The following is a 20,468-nucleotide window of genomic DNA, read 5'->3' on the forward strand; positions in this document are numbered from 1 at the left end:
AACTTGCGTTCTTTCGTCATTTGGGATGGATTTCTCTTGTTTGATCATGAACTTGGCCTAATTTCGTATTAAACACACATGAACAGGGCGGTGGAAATATGAGATTTTGGCATTACAATTAACAATATCTACACATTTTTGAAGTTATATCAAGTCATAAAAGTTAGATCTTTGGCTTGGTTCAGCTTATTGAACAAGGCCAAATTACAAAGAATATCTTAAGCTTTGAGGTCTTTTCCTTTCCTCTTTTCTAATTTCAAAGGGATGGTGACTTACTGGAGGATGTTGTGTTCTTTCATCTACTTGCTACATTTGGCCTCTTTCTGATCTGAAGCGCTACCGACATGCTGCGAAGTCTATTTGTTATCTCTGTGAATGATGGTCTTGCTGCAGGTTCAGGAGACCAACACTCTTCCATTAGCTTTTTCCATTCGGGATCGCAGCGTTTCGGAATTGGCGGTCTAAGAGTATTACTTACAATTCCACCTGCTCAGCAAAGTAAAAAACAACATGATCGTTCTCCTTATTTGAACAGCAAAGCACAAGACTATGGTTGGAAAATAAGTGTGTTTGACAATTATGAGAACTAAGTTGATAGAACCCCACTATATAAATATAAACAATAACCCGAATTACAAGATAAACCATGTTTTTGAGGTACTACTCCTAATCTTGAGATCACTCTCGAGCCCTACTTCACTCACCAAAATATTGCCTATCTTCTTCATTTCCCGTATCCCTCTATTTATAATCAAGTATAACAATCTATTTGACTAATAACTGATATACGTTTTTAATACTCCAATAATACCCTAATACCACGAGCTGTGTAGAAACTCCATGTTTAACCAATGAAAGAATTTTGCAATGGTAAAAACAGGGATTTAGTTGAAATTAATTTCAAGATACTTCAAGAAGAGAGGAGTAAAGGACGAAAGAAATTTTCATGAAAAGTACTAGAACAAGCATGGACCTGAATCTCTTGAGAAGGTATTTTAAGAAATTAGTAGGAGGCTATGAAGGAAAGTTTACCGATGATGGCACCACAATGCATGTTAGCATATGGCTCCTCGCCTGTCAAAATCTCCCACATTGCAATACCGAATGAGAAAACATCAACCTATTAAAAAGAAAAATGACAATAAAGCAAAAATAGAATTATATTATCTTCTAAGGATCTAAAAGTATGCATTTTAGTTTTCCTCCAAAATAGCAACATTTACACAGCTTGATTTAGTTGAAAGGAAGTAAAGATCTTCATTTTTTTGGTTACCTTCTCAGAGACCTTAGAACTGGTACTGTCTAACAATTCTGGTGCCATCCATGGAAGAGTTCCACGCACACCTCCAGAAACAAGTGTATTGCGTTTAATTCTTGACAACCCAAAATCTCCAACCTGAAAGCCAGCAAATGACACCCAAACAAGCTCAGTGTGACCGGATGTTGAATATGAATTTCAACTACGAGACTCCATTTGATAATCATTTGGTTTTTTAAAATAGTGCTTGTTTTTTCATCATTTATTTACAATGTGGTTTTTTCTTAAGAAACATTTGTGTTCGATTACTTTCTGTAGTTCTCAAATCTTGGCTTTGATTTTTTTAAGGTCTAAATTAGCAATAACATCTCAAAGAGTACGGTATTTTGTAACCAATACATTTGTAAATGTCCATTAAGACGACATGTTATGAAATCATTGTAGGTGCATGAGATGTTAGATATATTAAAAATTACCTTGCATATAGGTCGTTCAGGATCCCTCAAGTTGACCAACAAATTATCACATTTCAGATCAAAATGAACAATATTTTTCAAATGCAAATATTCCATTCCAAAAGCCGCATCCATTGCAATTATAAGCCTTTTCCGACGATCAAGCACTCTGCAGTGAGAATGCTAAAGTTTCAATATCCCTTTCGACAAGAAAAAAGAGAATCAAAATGTGAAGTTTGGACCAACTTACTTATCTTTCCTTAGAAGGACATGCCTTAACGAACCGTTTACCATGTACTCGGTTACAGTTGCCAATGTTCCATCAGGTCCATCAGGAACCACCCCATAAAAAGCCAAAACGTTTGGATGGTGAAGGGTCGATAGAATCCTTGCTTCCCTCCAGAAATCTCTAGTCTAAGCAAGCAGAGAAATTTTGGTCCCATTTGTGAAAAAGTTGGGGACCAAGGGGAGGGTGGAATTAGATTGTAGGAAATATGTTCATAGGCCTAATCAATAATGGAATGCCTTTGAGAAAATAAAATATACAACTTTTACTTTGAAACTGCATCCACAATTTTGTAATTTTCTAAGAAAATTTTCGTACTATATTCACCACTTAAGAACCAATTGAGCACAGGACTTAGTTATATATTTAAAAAGCTCACATTTCAAATTCTGTTGAACTCACCAGTCGTTCTTGCTCTGAAAAACTGCCTGAGAAGCAACTCTTTTTTATTCTCTTAATAGCAACATCTGTTCCCCTCCATTTTCCATGAAAAACGGTACCAAATGTCCCAGATCCCAACTCTTGCAATTCTTCAAGATCTGCATCCTTTATTATCTGCATATCAGCGTATGAATCGATCAATAAAACATTATGTGAACTTCAGCTTTAGTGACTGAGTAAATATTCCAGTTAATCCGCTTCAATGACTGCAACCATCATCTTTCTGCTATACTTACAAAATTCTTATTAACATCTTTGCATGGAGTTACTAAGAACAAATGAAGTACACGTGTGTGAAAAATGCTCAATACTATTAGTACAACAACGTCATTTAGTGATGCATAATTTACAAATTTAGGGGCTCCTTAAATGGACAGATATTTTAAAAAGTTGGAGGTAACTTAAGTGGATGAAAGAGTTCAAGATATGTCATATATGAGAATTAAATCTATACGGAAAGGTATATCTGTTACGATAAAAAGAAGCTTTGAACCTGCAGGCCATAGATGCCAGCTTCGATTTCAGCTATTGCTGCCTCACTCATAGACTCGTCCCTTGAACTAAGAATACTGTCGGCATCCTGAAAAAGGACAATCGTGTTAAACATTAATGAACTAGAATACTGCCACAAACTGAAATTCACAGGAAAAGTTTACCTCATGGTCAGTTTCTGAACTAGAACTCAGAGCATCATTTCCTCTTGAAGATGGAAATTCATCGCTGGCCTCATTTTCAACCCGCGGGACAATTCCTGAAGCCAAGGGTATGTCAGGAGGCAGACTATGAGTTACATCTTCAACTATTACAGCTAAATCCTCATCCTCATTGCCATGAGAATCATCTGAGTGTGATATAGCATCATCACAGTTGCTCTTTCTTCTGCTATGGGCTGCAACCTTGCAGTAATGACAGGTTACAAAGTTCTCATCGCCTAGAGAAATCTCTATACCTGAAGCAGAACTATCCCATGTCTGATAAATATATAGCAAAAAGAGATAATTAGATTCATATAAATTCGAGTGTAAAGGAAAACTCTTATTTGTAAAAAGAAGATATACTTACTGGTTTCTGATTAATGATCTTTACATCGTCGAAAGCTTGAATTGTATGAGGTAGTAGATCGGAAGAAGTGCACGATAGTGGCTGGCTCCTTACTATATCAGAAGTAGTTGGTTGATCCTTGGTAGAATATTGGCTCTCCTCGAAATCTTTTGGAGCAGTTCTTTCAAAATGGTAAACGAGGGAAGGGGCACCCGTGGTATCTGCAGAATTTTCTAATTCAATACCTCGTTCAGCAGAAGATCTACCTCTAAGGTTTTGAACCTCTTTGGGGGGGCAACCATTTTGTCGGTAGCCAGCATGTTGCAAATATCTGTATTTTTCTTCATCATTAAGTGATGGAGCATAAATAATTCCATTGAAATTATTCTTCTTTCCATCAAAATTGCATTCTTCATATGTTTCATTATCACTACCAGATGCCAACTTTCGATGATTCTCATATTTAGCATATTGAAATTCCACGCCATCTCTCTGTTTCCACAACGTTGGCAAATCCTGCAAGGAACTTGACATTGCAAGTGAAGGTGACTGATCACTATCATTGAATGAGGTTAGTGGATAGGGCCCTCCATGATTCGGCTTTTGATCCTGCTCCAGCAGTAGGGGCTCAGAATGCGAATGGATAATTCTTTGTCCCATATGGGTGGTTCCAGATCTTAGCTGCATCAAATACTCCGCGTCAGAGCATAGTTGTTCATAATTAACTGCCCGTTCCTTCAGCATAGTTTTCATTGGATGTGTATCACTTAGACCCCAGATGGGTGCAGGAACAAAATCCTCACTGGAGCTTCGTGGGAAATGAACATTAAGAACTTTGTATGTCTCATCAGTTTCCGCAGTAGATTTTTCATGATAATAATTCATCAACGGAGAACCATGGTAAAGATAATTGTGACGGCCCATTGCATCAACATAATAAACTGAATCACATGGATGTTTTCCTGAAACAATTGGAGAGAAGTTTCTAGCGTCTTCTGCATATGTTGCATCCACGTTCCTAAAATCTTTTTGCATTACAGTAACCGGAGAAATTAAAGGTGATTGATTTAATGACTTGCGTGGGACTTGGATGGGGTTTAACAATTGACCACCTGGTCTAGGTAACATTCCCATCAAATTTGGCATTAGTGAACTGACATCTTTCACGTCTGTAGCATGTGACGAATCAGTACGAAAATTGGGACTATGATCTGAGATGGCTCCCACCTGGCTATTCTGGCTTGTGAAACTCTGCCCACTGGAGCTCCTTTGAAGACTCGGGTCTAGAATACCGTTCACAGCCGCAACATATTGATAATCCACATCAATTGGTGGAACTACCCTTCCTTCAATAGAAGTAGGACTCTCACTACAATCATTCGAAGAAATAAGAAAAATTCTAAGTCTCTGAGAACCTTCTGCGTTTTCCAGCTCCTGATATTCCTCTATCATATGATGAAGATCCTCATCAGAGCAGACAGAGATAAGTGAATCAAGATCTTCACCAGGAAGCTGGTACTTTATTGTGTGGGCATATTTACAGACAGCGTATGTCTTTTTGGTAAGTTCTTCATATGAGATGTTTTTCCTAATGGATATGATGCGCGTTTCTCCCGCTACATATCTAAGCTTCCCATCATTAGGCCTCGGTAATATTCTACCTCCAAAACTACAGAGAAATTTCATCTTGTCATTGGCAGAGAAATCTCCAAATCCAGCCCCACAAGGATAACATGAATGAGGCGAATCCAATGGATACAAGGCCGACATCATGGGGCCAATTTGAACTCCTCGATTAGTTTCGTCGGCATATGCGGCAGATGCTTGTCCAGTACCATTGTTATATTCCCACTGACATTTGCTTGTGGTATTAGGATAAACCTTGTTGTCCTTTTCAGCTGCATAAGCAGTCATTGGCGTTGATGACATTTCTGAACTACTTTCAGAATTCATCCTCTTGAGTCCAAGAATTCCACTAAGATCCTCATACACCAATTGGTTGCTCGGATTGAACCCAAAACCTTTTCTCTTTTGCTGCTGTTGTTGTTGATCTCCATCACTCATGTCAGAAAATCTTCTTAACGCAACACGATCTCGCATAAACTGTGGAGAAAATACCTCACCCGTCTGTACACAAACATCACTCACACTATGATCCGCAGTAATCCGTACATCCGAAACAACACTTGGTCTTTCCATGTATAATTGTTGGCTTAAAACGCCATGTACTTCCCTAGCCATGATCTCAGAGACACAGATTGTTCAACACATGAACAATTTCACCCCCTTTAAGCTATCTTCTCCATTCTTCTTCAAAACATTTTTAAAAAAAAACCCTACAAATTCCCTAATTCCACACTCGAAATCCCCAAATAACCTATTTTAGATTCTCGTTTCGTTTCTCCTAAATTTACAAAAACACTCCCACTCAAATATCCATTCGTTTCTCAACAACATTTGGAATATACAAAATAAATATATAAATAAATAAATAAGCTAAAACTGTTGAAATGTACCTAAGATTCTTCAAACAAGGCGATCTCCTAAAAGAATTCCAGCGCTCCCATTAATTAATCAACTGTAGAATGAAGATACAGAGAATCAAATATGGAAAATGGTCAAGAACTCATTGAAGATAATGATGATCATGTTCCATGAGAGCGTGGTGGTGGTGATGGGGTGAAGAATTTTAACCCTAAACTAGAAAGGATTGAGGAGAAATTCAAAAATTGGAGGTGGGTGTTGGGAATTTGTGAAGGTTGGAATTGAAACGGAAAAAAGACGGGAAAATGAGAGAGAGGGAAAGAACGGAGTTGTAGGAGAAGAACAATGGTCAGAATAACGCGGCAAAATCACAGGGACGGAACTTCCCAAACCGCCAAAAAAAACTAATTTATGAATTTCTCCCTTTTTTCAACTCAACCCCCCCTATTGTTTCATAAAAATAAAAAAAATTGTTTTTGATATTTCATAACAAAAAAAATTCGTTTCTCAAATTTTAGATTTTGTTTAAGAAACATCTCTCTTCTATTCGATTTAGATTTGCAATATGAACTTTGACCTTTCATAAATGTTCCAAATAACTAAAGTTATAACAAGCTTCAAATAGACGTAGAATAGTATAGTAATGCTAGAATTTTAATTTTTGTTCTTAGTCGCAGTTAGGTCTTGATATTTATCAAATATTTTAATAGACTTTTACTTCCCATTAGCTTTTCTAAGTTAAATTAAAACTTTTTTATTATTTAACTTAAATGTTTTAGACTTACAATAATTTAAATAATTTGAAAAGGATAAATTTAGATTTTTTTTCTTTTTTTTTTTTTTGTCAAATAAGTAGTTATTTTGAGTTTAAAATAATTATCAAATTGAGTCTAAATTATAAACATTGTTGAATAAAATAATCATATAATTTTCTTCAAGTCCAACCAAAGATTTCAATTTCTAATATTTTGGTGAAAATTTTGAGTTAGTCTTGTACAACTATACATATCATGATATCATATTTAATAATAACAATAAGCCAAACATTATTTTAGTTTTAATTTTATGATATCAAATGTGTATCAAATCAAAATTATGAAACGTGGAATTGGCAGTAGCCCGTACGTGCTTCCCACCCAATTTATATAATTATATTGTATGATCACAATTTCTTTTCTTCTGCTTCAAATAAATTTAGATCCAAAGTTTTCTTCGATGGTGAAGTTTGATAAATGTATAAATTTCATAATAATGTAAAATAATCAGTCTCTAAATTATACTTTTATTCGAGCCTTGTCAAAACGTGGGTGTAACATATTTAATAAAATAAAAACATTTTCGTATTGATAATTATTTAATTCAAAATATACTTTTTATCAATATATAGTTTAAAAACTTTTTGTCGTCATTCGTCAATATCCAATTATTGACATAAAGTATAATCTAACCGATTTTGATAAAATTAACTTTTCCATAACAGCATTGAAACAGTCGAGATTCACATATATCTAATTTAGAACTAATTTTTCATTCTCTGTGTTTCAAATATATACATGTTCTTGTTAAAGTATTGATATATCTTTCAACTAATTAGTGATTTGACAAAATATATACTTTATGTAAAATATCAAACTCATGTCATTTACTCTTCCACTGATATGGAGTTTGGATTTACTGATAATATTCAACCCCACAAGACAAGAAAGGAACTTAAGCTTTGGGTTCATCAGCGATTTAACATTCACTCGACAACACTACCAATTCCTTTTATTTGCTTGAAGAAAAGATAAAAGAAGAAAAGGGATATCCTCAAATGGTTCACACAACTCAAGTTTTTATAATATAATGAACTGTTTTCTTCTTTCTTTTTTTTTTTTTTCCTCCCTCAAAATCACACACACCAAAAAAGACAAGAAAAGTGAAATTCCCAACAAACAAGGTAGAAAGAAGGTCGTCATAAAAGAGCACACCGATAATAACAATACAGAGTGATAAGAAAGGAAGTTGCTAAGCAATGCACAGAAGACTATGGTGCTAACTGCTAAAGAATGTGTTATGTTCACCTAAACGACTCTGGGCGCTTTGGCTTGCTTTGAACAACAGCCTCAATCTTCTCCATTACTGCAGGAGTTAGCAATGGGATCACGTCCACAGCTTTCATGTTCTCCTGAATCTGCATATGTCGAAAAAAAAAGGTTGTTTTACTCGTAACTCGAAAGGAATAGAACAAAAAACTCATTTTTTTAAGGCTAGATTACAAGGGATAGCCCCTAAACTTCTTTGTTCGTTTAAAAAATACCATACTCTTTCAAACGTTGCAATATCATCCTTGAATATTCGTAAATGTTCAAAACTGACTGGAAAAGTGTGTTTGAATGTTAAACAGAAAACGAGATTTGAGACATTATAACAATGATTCAAAATGAAAGTGGGATCTAAACAAAGTCATATCATTCCAAGTCAGCACCAAACCCGTTCCAAGTTTAGTCCACAAAAGTGCAGCAGATTTCTATTCAAGAGTGTTTTTTAAATATTTAGGAAAGATCAAAGGTAATATTCCAACTTTGAAAAGAATAAGGGTACTTTTAAAACAAAGGTCACAGTGAAAGAGTAAGTTTTAAATAATACTATTAATAATAAATAACAACAATAATAATTTTTTAAAGATCAAGGATAATTTAGACTTTTGCAACATGTTTATCCCCAACAGTTAGTAATTGCTTATCTCAATACTAAGGATTCATTAATCCCATAGCTTATGTGAATTATAAACAAACCTAAGCTCGCGAAACCCACTTTCACGCTATATTTTAATTTTTACAAATCCTAAACTTCCTACTACATACATTTTACACAACTAAAGTATTTATAGTCTATCCTTGCTATCCAAACACTACACAACACCAAATTTCGTAACGTCGAATCTCATAATATCACACTTCTTGAAAACATAATCTAGACATGTCCGTGAGTATCCAGGCCACCGTAGGAAGTTAATTCCTAGGTTAGGTAAGTAGCCATTATGGATCGAACTCATGACCCCTTAGTTAAGTATTGACCTTTTTACCACTAGACCAATTCATGATGATTGGTCTCACCAATCACTATTATCAGTTAACTAAATGGTTTCGAAATCTGCAATGCACATTCAGATATATCCTCACAGTTAAAAGATCAACAATTATAGAAATACACATTCTGAAAGCTCATCCTTTTTTGATAGACTTATAAGCCAAGAGAATAGAGGAGGTCCCACTGACTCAGGTCAGCTATATCCTCACAGTTAAAAAAGAATGACCAGTTAAGATCTCTCAATAACTAGCAGAAGATGACCTATAATTATTTAATAAAATTGTAGCGAATATATTGTTTCTGATGTAGACTAGAATAATTGGTTTTTTAGAATACCAAGTCCATTCCATATGACCTCACTCTGGCTTACACATCCAATTAGATGCACCAGACGAGACATAGGAAAGACTCCCAGTTAGCCCAGCCATGTTCAACTGATGAACTTTAAGATTTGAAGCAAACATCGTGACAAGACTAGATCTGAAAGTAAAGGGTGCGCAAATTCAAAAACCAATATCCACATAAAACTGACCTGAGATTCTTTTGTGGCGCCAGTGATAACTGATGAGACATTAGGATTAGCAGCACACCACGCAATTGCTAGCTGAGACAACGGGACGCCTAGCTCATCCGCAATTGGTTTCAACCCATTGACTTTTCTCAACACATCATCAACCAGAGACCGATTTGCAAGATTCTGCAAGCATGCAGAATAAAAGGCTAAGTTTCCATGTTCTCATCATTGGATTAAGGGAAAAGCACAAAGTTCTTTTATAATTAGCATAGGATATCCAAGTGAGATGATCACTTGCAGACGTCAATCCCAGTAAGAAACTGATTAAAAATGAACTTATTAGCTAAATCATACTAAAGGATGGCACACTGTCAGATCCAAACTTGTCTTACTTTGTAATTTTCCAAAGCAAATCGGCTATCAGGTGGTATACTTCCCTTGTTGTATTTTCCAGTGAGCACGCCCGAAGCCAGTGGACTCCATGTCGTTAGACCTATGCCATAGTTGCTGTACAGAGGGAGAAACTCGGACTCAACCTGTATCAATATAGTAACACGTCTGAGTCTCATCTCCATGACAAAAGAACAGAAACTAAAGAGGAATTTCGCAAGATGCCGGATTAAACTGTTCACGGATTAAGTAAGTTAAAGACTGTTTTCGACAAATTACTGAAAATAGGCCTCGACTTTAAAAACTGCACAATCTCCAAATGGAAGCGGAAAAGAAAGAAAATAATTTTACCAATAAAGATACATAGGACGAAGCAACCATTAGGCTACAATCTAATCCCTAATATTTTCAAACTTTTGATTTCATCTTGTACTCATCGTAAGGGTTCAATAGTATTTACCATTAAAAGTGATGATGGGAAATGAAACCACTTCATTAATTGTTATATAATTCTTTTCACCGAGTTAGGCGTGCCTACTAATAAATCAAAACAACTATCCATTCCACATAACTCAACTCAACCCCAAACAACCTACCCAATTCGAAATGTCCTACCACTATCCAAAAGTTTATCCTTTATCGGATAGGAATAAAAAACTGTATCCATTAAAAGTACTACTATAGGATAAACCAATCACCGCCTTGGAAATTAGTACTATTCAATATCTAACAATCACCACATTGTTACTTTTCAATATCTAGTCCATTCGCAGTCAAGTTTTGAATGAAAAAACTATATTGCAATAAAATTGAAAAATAACATAGATCAAGGACAGAAATCTGTATCTAACCCATATGTAAAAAATCCCACCCAAGATCTTCAACTGAAAACCAATTGCAGAAACCCTCACAAAACACCCGATCAAACAGTAATCTCAAGATTGAAAATCGTCTTCAGAAATTTTGTCTACTGTAACTGAAAACTCCATTTCTACGATCTAAGAGAATACATCCGAAAACGATCGATTAGCAGCAAAAACAAGACACTTACCTTATGCCGAGATAATAAATTATACTCCGGCTGCTCCACAATCGGCCCAACCAAATCCAATCTGTCAGCAATCCCCCAAGCCTCAGTGATCTGCTGAGCCGACCACTCACTAGTTCCCCAATAAAACGCCCACCCCTTATCAATCACATAGTTCATCGCCCTCACCGTCTCCTCGATCGGCGTGGAGGAATCCGGTCGATGACAATAAATAACATCAACATACTCCATATCCAATCGCTTCAGTGAAGCCTTGGTACCTTCAACAATATGCTTTCTAGAAAGCCCCTTGTCATTGGGACCAGGACCGCCCCAAAAGATCTTGGTGGAAACGACTATATCGGAGCGCTTCCATCCAAGCTCCCGAATGGCCTGACCCATGATCTCCTCAGCTCGGCCATTGGCGTAGACTTCGGCGTTGTCGAAGAAATTGACGCCATGGTCACGGCAGCATTGGAGAAGGGATTTGGCCTCCCGTACATCGAGCTGGTTGCCGAAGCTGACCCAAGCACCGTAGGATAACTGGCTGACCTTCAAGCCGGACCTGCCCAAGTTCTTGTACTGCATCGTGGCCGGAAATGAAGGACGATCGGGGAAGGGAGAAAGATAGTGAAATGAGATTTGGAGAAAGGGGAAAGGGAATCAAAATTCAGAGGATTTTGATGAACAAAAACACGTGAAGACGGTGGTTTCTATGAGAAATATCTTAATCGAGGGTTCAAACTTATACTTCACAACTGACTTGCTGAACTGACGTCTGCTGTTTGTATACATTTTATATATGTGTGTGTGTGATTCTTTTTAAGAGAATAAGATAAGTATGTAAGTCTGTGTTTTTAAAATGTATTAAAAAAAAAGTGTTCATCAGTCTACTTTTGAGAAGGCAGTCCATTTGAACATTTACTGAATCAACTATAATCGAATTTGTAATGGTTTGATGGAAAAATTAGCTCCAATTTAATCGCTACTCACTTATAACTCTCGATCCAGAATTTATACTCTATAAAATTCATGCATTATTGATTTTTAAGTTATTTAATTAAATAAACATTAACACTGAAAATTCATCGATAAAAAGAACCACGAAACAATTAAATTTATAGTTGTCCAATAAATGGGGTTAGTAGCTAAATTATGCAAATATAAATTTGTATTATTGAGCATCAAATTTTTAAATTGATAAAAAAGCAAGAAAACGAGTCAATTTTGTGGCAATTTATTCCCATAAACTTTAATTATAATAAAACTTTACCGAAACTAAATCTTTTTTAATTATATAATGACTTAAAATTGTCAATTATAGACAATGCTCTTGTCCCAACAAATTTAAGGAATATCTTTTGTAATAAAAACTAAATTGTTACGGAATTTAAAATATAATTATCAGAAAATTGTTACTCAAAGTTATATTTTATTACAATTAATTAAATAATCGTAATAATTTTCATGTAAAAAGTTATGATGGGTGAATATATTTTTAAAATTTTCAGTCAAAATGCTAACAATAATTAAAAATTAATAAAAAGAATATACAATAAACTATTAATAAAAACTAAATTTAATATTTATTAAATATTTAAAATTACAAAAACAAATTCAAAATATGGAGACAAAAATAATATTTTAATATTTTTTAAAATGGTAATACATAATTACATATAAACATATGATATTTAACTATATTTATAAATATTTTCACGTACTTCTGGCTATTTAAAATAATCTTCCTATTCAAAGTTGCGAGGACAACAAACTATCCTTCCCTCCAATTATACCCTCAATTTCTACATTTTGGACACGCTTCTATATTCGTTTACAAGATCGTTTATGGTAACAATTAGTACAAATATTTAAAAGACTAAATATAAAATTAAATCATTTACCAATTTAAATAGGAATAGTGAGAGCATTAAAATTGAATTCCTTGCTATGTTTTGTAGAATACTCATGCTATGAATGGATTTATGCCACTTATTCAATTAAGCTCTTAGCTTATAATTTAGTAAACGAAACAAAACCAGATACGACCAATCAAATTTCTAATCAAGATAAGGTTTGAATATTTAGTGATTAGTTGATTTGAGAAAAAAATATGTGAGAGTATGAAGATTTGAATCTCCGACCTCAAGAAAAAATGTGAATACTAATAAGTAATGTTTACGTTGAAGCATAAATGTACTCTAATTTCGTATTAAGATTATTGTGCTAACATGAGTATAACAATTAGTTTAGACATATAACCTCAACCAAGTAGTCATAACTTCGAATCTTATATGTTCGGCTTAAAATAGATACAATAATGAATAGCTAACATCAACCTCTTTTCTTGGATAAGAAAAAATATATAGCACCTTCCTTAGAGATAGTGGAAGAACCAACAATGTCCTTCAATGGACACTTGAAGGGAGCAAAAAGAGTGAAGCAGGATGCGGTCTGAAACTTCTTGAAGCTAGCTGCTCCACCATCGACATTATATCATGCCGACTAACTTCAGGTAACCTACAAATCATCTGTAAATGTACGTTTAGATTGACTTTTGTGCTCAAAGAAAAATATTAGAGTAAAAAATGTGTCTTAAAGCACTTAAATAGTCCATCCAAGCAGGGGTTTGTATGATAGACAAAAAAAACTGAGCCGACTGACCAAACTAAAGTAGATAGATTGGAGAATAAGAGGGGTTGAGTGGTGTCGGTTTGAAAATTTTTCAAATCGAAATTTTTTTAAAAAGATCTCTTAGTGTTAAACCGACCGTCGAATATAAAACCAATCGATTAATCGATATTTACTCATTGATAGTCGAAGTCGGTTTAAACATTTACTAGTCGAAATTTTGACTTCGACCAACTAATGATCACTTCTATGTTCAAGTAGATTTGTAAAGAAGAAATATAGTGCCATCATCTGTTCAGGGAATCCAGACTGAACCATGCACTCCAATTTGAATGGAAAGGATTTATTTCCAACTGATAACTAAGCTACAGCATGATGGGGACTGGTGACAAAATGAGAGCCATTGAAAGTGAAGAGACAATTAAAAGTGAATAATTGAGTAATATTTAGAACTGTAGACCTGTCAACAGTTGTTATTTGGGAAAGAAATGGGAGAAGACATTTATGGTGCATATTTACCTGAGAGAGGTCCCTAGTAGCTACGTGCTGTAGAATGTGGAAGCACCCATCGAGGGAGTAATGAAGGATTCAACTGTTAAGGAAAACATAGATAAGATAAATGAGAAAAACAACTTGAATGTCTATGCAACATTTTTTTGAATTCTTTTTTCATATTTGTGCTAGCTTATGCACATCTCATGACACAAATCTCACCCTGCAACGTTATATATTTAGAAATTTGCAAAATGTCAATTGTCCTAAATAGTCACAGTGAGCTTTAAACTCATCCCTCAAAATCTTCCAATAGGCTCTAATGCCACCGAACTAATCGTGATAGTTACTAATTAACATATCACATATTTCAATTGTGTTTTATAACCGGATCAAAATCAAAAGACCTATAAACATTAAAAATTCAAGATAGTTGTATTTCATTACTATGAACATTAAAAATTCAAGATAGTTGAGTTTCATTACTAGATTCAAAGCAAAAGCTTCAAAAGACCTATAAACGTTAAAAATTCAAGATAGTTTTGATACGGCGACCTTGGTCGTCGGAAGGCACAAATCAGGTTGTCGAACAATGTATATTCGATCTCCATGGTTTTCTTTCTTGTACACATCTTGATTCCGGTGCCAAGTCCACAAAGCATGAGTTGAATTTTTTACCTGAATTAGAAAAATAAACAAATTTAGTATTCGGCTCTTGCATTTGATAGAGTGACATTACCTCTCAAGTGAAATATAAGTGTGATGGAAGAGTAAGGCTAAGTTACAAGTTTAGTCCCTGAACACACAAGTTCATATCTATTTAGACCTTAACTTTTAAAAGTATCAGTAAAATTCTTAAACTTTCGATTTTATATCATATAAGTCTAAGAACTTTAAAAAATGCCCAACAATTTCTTGAACTTTCAATATCATGATTACTGACTTCCTAAACTTTAAAAAGTATCTCATAATTCCTTCCACTTTTAAATTTTGTGCCTCATAGTTCGTTTAGATTATCAATTTTGTATGTAATGGATCCTTAATAAATTCAACTTTTTTTAGTTCACGTACAAATGAGCTATTGACCTAATCAACATAATTTTTTTAATTGAATATATCAAAAACCTACTAAACACAAATTTGAAATTTTAGAAACATATAACTTATTAGATACAAAATCAAAGAGTTCAAGAACCTATTAAAAACTTTTGAAAGTTGCAGCATCAAACAAACCCAAACCTAAAAATTCAGGAATTGAACCTTTAATTTAACCTAAAAGCCCTTTTATGTTAATAGTATAAGATTATTAGAGTGCAGTTCAGCAGTTTGAGCAGATGTTTCCCCTTTTTTCATGACATTCTTTTCGAGTAGACAAGTTGGTAGAATCTAACTTGAAATTATCTTTGTAAGAGATTATATAAAGCTAACTTAACTTGACAAACGGCAGTGTTTCTTTAAAGCTACTATTGATTGAGTATCAAAATGCTTTTCAAACATAATCAAGAGATTAGAAAAATTGGATTCTGAGTAAGGACAGAATGTTAAACAAAAGATTGTCACCTCAAGCGTTCCATGACCAAAGCTGCTTTCTCTAAATGCACTCCATTCAGGTTGGGTGTTCCAACAAAACTTTCCTTCAGCTGGACCAGAAGAATAGTTCAAACGACACACTCCTCCAAATTCTGGAATATTATCACGAGCTGAAGGACATTTTCCAGGGTCATCAGCATGATCCACATCAACCTTCTCAATGTTTCCACCATCTCCAACTGTTATGTAAACGGGGCCACAAGGATCCAGTGTATAGTTGTATACTCTGTTCATACGTTCATAGGCATGTACCTAACGAGCAGAGATCATTAGATTAATGGCTCGCACTCTATTAAATATTCATCCAATAACAAAGAACAAGTAATAGCTTTTTTATTCTTCTTTAGGTTCAGGAGGGAGATTCCAAAATGACCAAAATGAAATTGAAGTCCTAAGACAGGGTCAATACTGAAGCAAGTACAACACTCGATGACGTGAAGGCAATCCACAAGATAAATATAATGGTTAACTATCAATGGCCCTCCCCCATTGAACTAGCAATACAGGACATTTGTGTGAGGTTATTTCAGGCCATATTGTCTCTTGGGAGGGCCGGTGGGATGAGGATCTAGCAACTTAACATGCACATTTCTGATCCGAGAAAATCTTGAAACTTACATGGCCAGAAAAAACAATATCAACACCATGCTCGTAAAGAAGGTGTTCCATCTCTTGGCGCATGCATTCAAATTCTTGGTAATGAGAAGAATAGCTATTGTACCATGGAGGATGCCAGGCAGCTACTAACCAAGGGGTCACCGTACGGTCTATTTTATCCAAATCTTCTTTCAGCCAAGCAAACTGAGCACCTAGAATGAGAGCCAGGCCATTGAGAATTTCACAGAGGATTCTTATTTGACCGGAAAAAAAGAGGAGCTATTTTCAAACACTGACAGAATGCATGTTATCTATTACCGGTAGCATTGTAATCGATATATGCTCCCAACATAAGAAAATGAATTCCTCCAGCATTGAATGAGTAGTAGAAGCTACTCTTCGAGCCACTCTCAGCAGAGGGCACTGCAAATCTTGTCAAATATGATTTGAAAGTGATCCCAGATATTTGGGGCTCAATCTCATGGTTACCCTCGATAACCATCATTGGAACTCGTGAGATTACTGGCTCCATAAACCTGATACACAGAATGTCCCATGTAAAACCAGAGTATATAGTAATGTAAGAATTCTAAAAAAACAGACCATTCTTCCTCCCCTGTTCATTACTGTGTATTCTATTTCTCTAATCTCTCATTCTAGAATAATAAGATTTCATGATTCAAATTCTCATAATATTTAGTATGCGGCATGTACGCCATAAACAAAAGATAATTGTCCAATTAAGTAAAATAAGAAAACGTATTGTTTCTTCAAAATGTACCCCATACCACATTTTAAAAAGCAAAACAAGTAACAAATATTATTTTCCAACATTTAAAAACAGGAAACAAGATATTGTTATGCGGGATTTAACCTGCCCCACGCATCCCAACGGGGTTGATATGTCTCCCTAATGGGAGCATCTGGAAATGCACATGAAAAACATGAAGCTCCTTTGCCACCGGTTGTGAGGTATTGATTCGCATAAACTAAATCTCCTATCATCAAGATCAGAGAAGGATCATTCTCAACTAGATGATCAATTGTTGTTGTTGAATTGCTCGTAAGTCCCAAGTCTCCAACAATGGCTATTTTACGAGGATATGAACTTTTGCTTGGCAATGGTAAAGTCTCGAACATGTGTTCTTTACTCAAAGCTGGAATAGAGCTATCTCCACACTGATAATAATACTTGGTTTCAGGTTCGAGACCTGCAAGAGAATTAAAACATACTTACCAAATTAAAGGGAAATAATACTTTACTCTAAGAGCAATCTCTGATAGGAACAACATAAAAGCGGCCGCCCTAATTAAACATAGTGTTTTAGAAATTACCCTTATTTTCATTATGTCCAATTAAAGTCATGAACCATTTTCAAACAAAATTACATATTTTTTAAATCACCAATTCAACTCAAAAGCTTAAGCGAGTGAGTGAGTGCAAATTTAATATAATATCTAACATTTTCTTTCACTTGTAGACTTGAATTACGAGGAAATATCCAACCAATGAAAATCATCATTAAATGGTGAAGAAACAACAACTTAGTGGCTTGAACTCAATACATTGCATCCTTCTCAAATATCATCTTAAATTAATAATTCAACCCAAGAGTTTAAGCTAATGGATGAGAGTAAATTTAATATAATATTTAACAATGTTTCATAATAAAAAATTAAAAAAAAAAACTTGTATTAGTTGATCCCATCACACCATACGACTTGTAAATCAACAATTCAACTCAAGAGCCTAACTTAGTGGACGAAGATTTTAATATAATATCCAACGATGCTTCATAATAAAAAATAAAAAGCATGTTTTAGCTGATCCCATCATCATACCATATGACTCTTCAAACTGACCTCTTCAACCAACGAATGAGATGAAACTATAAGAAATCCAGATTGTTTCAGGCACTAAAACGATTGAAAGAGTTCCAACTATCATAGAAAAACTATTTAGAAGAGCTTTTGTACCATCGATTCTGACATGGTGAACAATGCCAGAGGTGTAATTAAGCAGTCCTTCAAATGGATATAGCTGACTGTAAACAGTCGAAACCCCTCTTCTCATATTCGTGTACTTTCCGCTTACTTTTCCATACCAAACCTCACTAGCAACAGAAGATGGATCCAGTGCAGTCACATGTTTGCCAATCTGAGCATCCCCTGAACCAATTCAAACAAACCCACATTCAAAATCCCATCAAACGACACAAGAGAAACCAGTTTGAACCTTACGAGATGGAAAACACATCAATAATACTCTGCTTTCTCGCTCCAATTTAAACAAACTTACTCTCTTACGCACACATAGAAAAACCACTCTTCACAATCAATACAACGAAATGAAAATGAAGTAAGCAGAGTTTAAGAATCAAATACCCGTAACCCAAGAGACCCACATGGAGGTAGGAGTGGAAATCGCAAGCGATATCTGTTCAGGAAAGTTTGATGAAACTTTCTTTCGAAGCCTTGGATGATCCATGGGTAAATCATCGCTTCCACGCCTCAAAGACGGATCAAACCAACGAGTAACGGGGAGAAATGGGCCATCGAGAGTGGTGGGGATCGGTCGATCATCGGCCACAATCAAGCCAATTATGAGCAAAAAAGTGACAGAACACATCCATTTCATGACGGCGATTTCCCTCTATAGCTTCTAGACAGAAATGGGGCGATGGAAGAGATGAAAATGGAGATGAATTGAAGAGGGATTTGGTATATTCGACATTAATGAGAGTGGAATATGCTGCAACTCTGATGGCGATTATTTTACACTATCTCACGTCTATGTGAAGAAGACGAGCGCGCCAATCGAACATGAAATGTTATTGTATTCGTCCATATCACACGCATCAATATTTTGAATAACACGGAAAGGCACATTTTGGATCATTTTGATATGATAATTAGTTCTCAAGGAAAATCCTTAAGTTTTGTTTCAAATATTCTAAAGTTTAGTAAATAACATTAAACTAAAAATAAAGTTCGAAAATGCTATTATTAATCTCAATTTTATACCAATTTTTTCACTCAAAATTTTAAGTTAAAATCATAGTTGAAGTATTTGACTATAAATTTTCTATGATTTTGAGATTTTTTTATTAAATTAATTATTATTTTAATGTGTTTTAAATGTAAATATTTATTTTAAAATTTTAAAAGATTGTGTAGAATTTGATATTTTAAACTTATATTTTTAGATATATCGATATCTTAATTTACATAATTTTTATTATAATTGATATTTATGGAAATTTTATAAAAACAATAAATTTTAAAATATCTATTATTTATCTTATATTATATTAGGTCATTTTTATGTTTATTTTTTATAATCTGTGAATTGTTCTACTTTCCGATGAAAATTATATTGATTCACCTCCTCTATTAGTATCAATCAAGTAAAAATATGAAAATATCTACAAAAACTTAGACATATCAATATAATTTTAAACGTCAATTTTAACTTAAAAACTGTTGGTTTTTATTTTAGTTGCTAAAGGATGAATGTAAATTTGAATCAACGAGAGTATTTGTTAAAGTTGGGAGTATTATTTTTTAAATAAAACTTTGACAGTTTACCTTCAAAACTAACTGTAAGTATTTTTGAACTATTTTTTAACATTTAAAGGCATGTCAAGAGTATTTTTTACATAAACCACAAAATTGATTAATTTTTTTTATAACTTAGCTTTACAACAACAAAGTTTAAATATACTTTTTAGTTGCAACAACCAAAACAAATAAAAATATAAAGACAGTATTTAAATAATCACATGAACAAGAACAACGGTTTAAAGGCACAATTTCATGGTTAGAGTTTGATTTTAAAAAAAAGGGTTAATAGTATGATTTTTTCACACACACACAAAAAAAAAAGTTGTAAGAAGTAATTGATTTTGGTGTGAGATTTTTTCTCTTAACAATGTTGAATATATTTACTCAAGTTTTTTAAATTTATGAATTTGCTCCACACCAATTGAGATTGGTTAACATTTTTGGGTGTTTTTTGAAAATAAATAAAAAGACAAAACTATTATGAGTGTAACAACTTAAAACGATTATCATCTAAATTAATTTTTACCTGTTTAGGTTAAACTGTAACTTGTGATTTTAATATTTTAGTTGATCGAAAAATTCAATTTAATATTAAAAATAAGGTTATTTTCAAAATAATAAATTAT

At 34.1% G+C, this 20,468-nt stretch overlaps 3 protein-coding genes across 4 annotated transcripts; all 3 read right to left on the bottom strand.

Annotated features, from left to right (window-relative positions):
• Positions 1–85: 85 nt before the first annotated feature.
• On the bottom strand, positions 86–6,345 carry LOC101205945. The gene is made up of 9 exons (XM_004134335.3): positions 3,503–6,345; positions 3,097–3,411; positions 2,934–3,020; positions 2,402–2,554; positions 1,964–2,127; positions 1,735–1,882; positions 1,274–1,396; positions 1,033–1,120; positions 86–486 (listed from the first exon to the last, which is right to left on the bottom strand). Exons 1-9 carry the CDS (start codon positions 5,720–5,722, stop codon positions 296–298), a joined length of 3,489 nt encoding a protein of 1,162 aa, XP_004134383.1. The 5' UTR covers positions 5,723–6,345; the 3' UTR covers positions 86–295.
• A 1,353-nt stretch (positions 6,346–7,698) lies between these two features.
• On the bottom strand, positions 7,699–11,743 carry LOC101217950 (probable voltage-gated potassium channel subunit beta). Its single transcript, XM_004133966.3, has 4 exons — positions 10,993–11,743; positions 9,944–10,087; positions 9,570–9,734; positions 7,699–8,138 (listed from the first exon to the last, which is right to left on the bottom strand). The coding sequence occupies exons 1-4, from the start codon at positions 11,554–11,556 to the stop codon at positions 8,025–8,027; spliced, it is 987 nt and encodes a 328-aa protein (XP_004134014.1). The 5' UTR covers positions 11,557–11,743; the 3' UTR covers positions 7,699–8,024.
• Positions 11,744–13,145: 1,402 nt separating this feature from the next.
• On the bottom strand, positions 13,146–19,136 carry LOC101206188 (purple acid phosphatase 23). Of its 2 annotated transcripts, none has more exons than XM_011652585.2 (9): positions 18,664–19,136; positions 18,256–18,447; positions 17,153–17,489; positions 16,597–16,814; positions 16,300–16,490; positions 15,652–15,933; positions 14,647–14,769; positions 14,119–14,191; positions 13,146–13,488 (listed from the first exon to the last, which is right to left on the bottom strand). In XM_011652585.2, the coding sequence occupies exons 1-8, from the start codon at positions 18,914–18,916 to the stop codon at positions 14,132–14,134; spliced, it is 1,656 nt and encodes a 551-aa protein (XP_011650887.1). In that variant the 5' UTR covers positions 18,917–19,136; the 3' UTR covers positions 13,146–13,488; positions 14,119–14,131. The 2 variants fall into 2 exon arrangements, with proteins under 2 accessions (XP_011650887.1, XP_004134384.2); XM_004134336.3 differs by having other exon boundaries at positions 13,146–13,499; positions 18,664–19,135.
• Between the last annotated feature and the right edge of the window lie 1,332 nt (positions 19,137–20,468).

The sequence above is a fragment of the Cucumis sativus genome, chromosome 3, assembly GCF_000004075.3.
Source record: "Cucumis sativus cultivar 9930 chromosome 3, Cucumber_9930_V3, whole genome shotgun sequence".
In the NCBI taxonomy this organism is placed as follows: domain Eukaryota; kingdom Viridiplantae; phylum Streptophyta; class Magnoliopsida; order Cucurbitales; family Cucurbitaceae; genus Cucumis; species Cucumis sativus.